General features: G+C 50.4%; 1 protein-coding gene across 1 annotated transcript; it reads right to left on the bottom strand.

The window, feature by feature from the left end:
* Nucleotides 1-303: 303 nt before the first annotated feature.
* On the bottom strand, nucleotides 304-2,383 carry LOC306759491 (uncharacterized protein; the record flags this gene model as incomplete). Its single annotated transcript, XM_079245159.1, has 3 exons — nucleotides 304-432; nucleotides 533-579; nucleotides 2,047-2,383. 3 exons carry the CDS (start codon nucleotides 2,381-2,383, stop codon nucleotides 304-306), a joined length of 513 nt encoding a protein of 170 aa, XP_079101285.1.
* Nucleotides 2,384-4,808: the final 2,425 nt, after the last annotated feature.

Here is a 4,808-nt window from a genome sequence, read left to right as displayed (position 1 = left end):
AGACGAGGCAGAGGACCCTTAACGCTATTGCTATGGATTTACCCACAATGCAACGCTACGCCACATGGAGGACAGGACTTGGTTTGTAGTCCGCTTCCTGTATTTGGTCCACTTGAAACTGGCCGAGACCTGCGTTTGTAGACGGACCGAGTCACTTCTTTGGTCTGAATCAGGATTGATTTCCCCAAACGAAGCAACTTTCCGACCAAACGGACTCATTAACCCAGATGTGGGCGTGGCCTGAATCCGTCTAGGTTTTAGAAACGTTAGGAGACCCGGTTCTCACCCGGACCCTGGTTCACCTCATTCAGAGGCTTTGTGCAGCACTTCACAGGAGCAGCAAAGAAGGTGGCTGATGGTGCGCCTCCTCTTGCAGAGGCCTCCTTCCTGCAGAGACCTCCTCCTCAGCTGCCACTGCAGGAAGGAGGCCATCTGAAGCTCCCAAGGAGCCAGAAAATCAAGTATTCAGCACAAAGAGGCCCGCGTGGCTCCAGGATTCAGGTTCTGAAACGTAGAAGTTGGAAAATCCGACCAGAGAGGAGCGAGCTGCTGGGAAGAGAACGCCGCTCTGCGACTGACCTATTTAACAAACGCAGAGCTGAAGACAGCCTGAAGCAACCAGACGAGGAAAACACTCCTGTTTACATCCAGCAGCCGGCTTCCCAATCATTCCAGTTTGGACCCTTCTGAGACCCGGTTCAGTCCAAAGCAAACCAAACTGAGACACATCTGCAGAGAATTTCACTTGCATTTTTACTTTTATCTGTTTTTTCAGTGGAGGCTTCAAACTGAGCCGTGCAACATAGCCGATTTATTAGTCATGTAGACAGCATAATCTGATTATTAGAAATCAGATTTACGCCAAGATATCTTCTTGCACTGGACTTTTATTTCTATTTTTTATACACATCTGAACATGTTGGCTCCATGTTTTAACATTTTCTGTTTGAAGAAAGGAAGATAAAAGCAATACAGGTTGGTGTGCAGAAGCAGTAAGTCAAGTAAAAAACGTAAAACATTCACATTGTCTATCGAGCTCTCACATTAGCAGCTAACGCTAAGACTGAGAGCTCCCATATTAGCTACCGCTAAGACTGCAAACTCTCACATTAGCAACTAACACTAAGACTGTGATCTCCCACATTAGCAGCTAACGCTAAGACTGCTAGCTCTCACATTAGCAGCTAATGCTAAGACTGCTAGCTCCCACATTAGCAGCTAATGCTAAGACTGCTAGCTCTCACATTAGCAGCTAATGCTAAGACTGCTAGCTCCCACATTAGCAGCTAATGCTAAGACTGCAAGCTCCCACTTTAGCAGCTAACGCTAGGACTGCAAGCTCCCACTTTAGCAGCTAACGCTAGGACTGAAAGCTCCCACTTTAGCAGCTAACGCTATTACTGCGAGCTCCCACTTTAGCAGCTAATTATCGCCATTATTCGTGTTTGATCTTGTATTCGCATATTTGCCGTTTTGAGGATAAACTTTGGCATCAGCATGGAACTTCTCAGAACTTCTGAGGGTTGAAACAGAGAAAATTCACCTTCTAGCAGCAGTTTCTCCAAAGTGTTCGTAAAACTCTGAACTATTCCAGCATCTACCTGGAATCCCATGCTGCTTTTCTGCTCCGGATATCTGGAACAAACCACCAGAAACCTGAATTCAGATCCAAACTTGGGTTTTACTTAGTTCCAGTGACAGTGATGGTGATGATGATTATTCTCGTGAACGCCTAACACCGGTAATGCCTCTATGGATCTGTCATGTTTCTGTTAGAGCTTCACGTGAAGATTTCTGAGTTGGTCTTCAGACGTTAACGAACCCAGGTTCAAGTCCTTTCAAAGCCAAACATCCCAAAGCAAAACCCAACTGAACCGTCTTCCTGCCAAGCAAGGAAGCGGCGTAACCATGGAAACCACCACCAAGCTGAATTACGAGTATCAACGAGATCCACGATGAAGGAGCAGGGTCCTGAGGAGGACGTGGGTCCAGAACATCCAGTAGCTTCATCACAGACCAAAAGTTACAATTCTGGGCAGAACTTACCAGAAGCCGCCGTCGCTCCGGGAGGCTGAGGTCCCGCCATGGTCGGTTGGCCCCCAGGGGTTGGTGGGACGGGCTGCGGCCAGGTTTTAGCCACATGACGGCCAGTGGTATCCGTCCCTACATACTCCACATACGTCCCTGGAAAGACCCCGACCTCCTTGGTCCTCTCGTTGAGGCCGCGCAGCCAGCCCACCGGGCCCCGCTCGTCCCCCTCCTGGTACGCCATCAGCGAGGCCTTGGGGACGGTGAGCAGGTCGCCCGGCTGGAGCCCGATGTCGTCGCCACGCTCCTGCTGGTACTCAAACAGCGCCCGGTACTGGAAGTCTTCAGATGCCATGGCAACAGGACCCGGTCTGAGAAAAATCCCTGAAGGGAAAAGGGACCTGAGATCCACCTGAGATCCACCTGAGATCCACCTGAGATCCTCCTGAGATCCTCCTGAGATCCTCCTTCCTGGTCTGACTGGGACAGCTCTGAGGAAACTATCCCTGAGGAGGACCTGGACTCCTGGGTCCAGAGGGACGCAGTCGAGCAGTCCTGCAGGATCCGGTCCGGAGGATCTGGGAATGTGAGCGAAGAGATGGGGGTCACCTGAAGACCGGAGGGCGGCTCCACCTGCAGCTCATCCTGACAGAGACGTGAATGTCCCACTCACACGTGTGTACACACACACACACACACACACACACACACACACACACACACACACACACACACACACTTTAGGAAATACTGCAGGATCTGGTCTGGTTTCTCCCCCTGAAGCTGCTCCTGAGACCGGATCGGCTCAGACCTGGATCCGGTTTCTCCAGCTGATCAGTCAGGAATGCTGAGTCAGCAAATGTGACGAGGCGGAAACCAACTTCAGCTGCGCCGCAAACTCACCGCGCGCGACCCGTCCGCTTCCGCACGAGCTGCGCCTCCAGAGCGGCTGCAGAGGTCCGAGGAGCCCGGCAGGAGGAGGGATGGAAGACAGGCTGGAGCTGCGCGAGCGGCGCGGAAGTCAGGAGACCCTCCTCCTCCTCCTGCGCGCGGCTGCAGCTGATTATTCATCCTGACTGACTTTTTGCTGCTGTGGGTTAGGCTCGTGCCTGGAGTCTCGCACGCGCTGCAGGGAGGTGATGGAGCCGGAGAGTTGTCGCCGCGTGCGAGTCGCTTCATAGAAATAAACAGACAAACAAAGCTGCAGGTGGAGGGAGACACCTGAGCACGCGACGTGTTTGTGGGGGAGCTTCCTGTCCGGTTCCTGTCTCGCGCTTACGTGACGTCACACTTGGCAAGCTGCTGCATCATCATTAGGTGCACACCTTTTCAGTCCAGAGAACAGCGGAGCGCGCTCACAAACCGCGTGCACAATAGTTTAAAGTTTGTATCTCATGATCCGTTGATGATGATGATGATGGTGAAGGTGGAAACACTTTAATGATTAAAAAAATCAGACAAACATCTGATTTTCATCAAAGTCATTTTTGAAGTTATGATGAATCGAAGAAAGAAAAGACGAATCAATGAAATCCTTTAAAACTGCATTCCCCATCCTCTTCATCTGGAACCCTTCTAGTACCGGATCACATCCCCTTTTAAGTCCTGCTGGGACGGATCCAACGAGGCTAAAACTTTCCTCAGAGATGCTGCTCCATTATTTACATGAAGCATCAAACGGTTGCTGCAAATCACCATGAGAATCTCCCGTTCCACCTCATCACCATGAGAATCTCCCGTTCCACCTCATCACCATGAGAATCTCCCGTTCCACCTCATCACCATGAGAATCTCCCGTTCCACCTCATCACCATGAGAATCTCCCGTTCCACCTCATTACCATGAGAATCTCCCGTTCCACCTCATCACCATGAGAATCTCCCGTTCCACCTCATCACCATGAGAATCTCCCGTTCCACCTCATCATGATGAGAATCTCCCGTTCCACCTCATCACCATGAGAATCTCCCGTTCCACCTCATCATGATGAGAATCTCCCGTTCCACCTCATCACCATGAGAATCTCCCGTTCCACCTCATCATGATGAGAATCTCCCGTTCCACCTCATCACCATGAGAATCTCTCGTTCCACCTCATCACCATGAGAATCTCCCGTTCCACCTCATCACCATGAGAATCTCCCGTTCCACCTCATCACCATGAGAATCTCCCGTTCCACCTCATTACCATGAGAATCTCCCGTTCCACCTCATCATGATGAGAATCTCCCGTTCCACCTCATCATGATGAGAATCTCCCGTTCCACTTCTTCACCATGAGAATCTCCCGTTCCACCTCATCATGATGAGAATCTCCCATTCCACCTCATCATGATGAGAATCTCCCGTTCCACCTCATCACCATGAGAATCTCCCATTCCACCTCATCATGATGAGAATCTCCCATTCCACCTCATCATGATGAGAATCTCCCGTTCCACCTCATCACCATGAGAATCTCCCATTCCACCTCATCATGATGAGAATCTCCCATTCCACCTCATCATGATGAGAATCTCCCATTCCACCTCATCACCATGAGAATCTCCCGTTGCACCTCATCATGATGAGAATCTCCAGTTCCACCTCATCATGATGAGAATCTCCCGTTCCACCTCATCATGATGAGAATCTCCCATTCCACCTCATCATGATGAGAATCTCCCATTCCACCTCATCATGATGAGAATCTCCCGTTGCACCTCATCATGATGAGAGTCTCCCATTCCACCTCATCACCATGAGAATATCCAGTTCCAGCTCATCACCATGAGAATCTC

The sequence above is a fragment of the Telmatherina bonti genome, assembly GCF_933228915.1.
Source record: "Telmatherina bonti genome assembly, chromosome: 8".
Taxonomy (NCBI): Eukaryota; Metazoa; Chordata; class Actinopteri; order Atheriniformes; family Telmatherinidae; genus Telmatherina; species Telmatherina bonti.
This window is presented reverse-complemented; position numbering and strand designations above follow the sequence as displayed.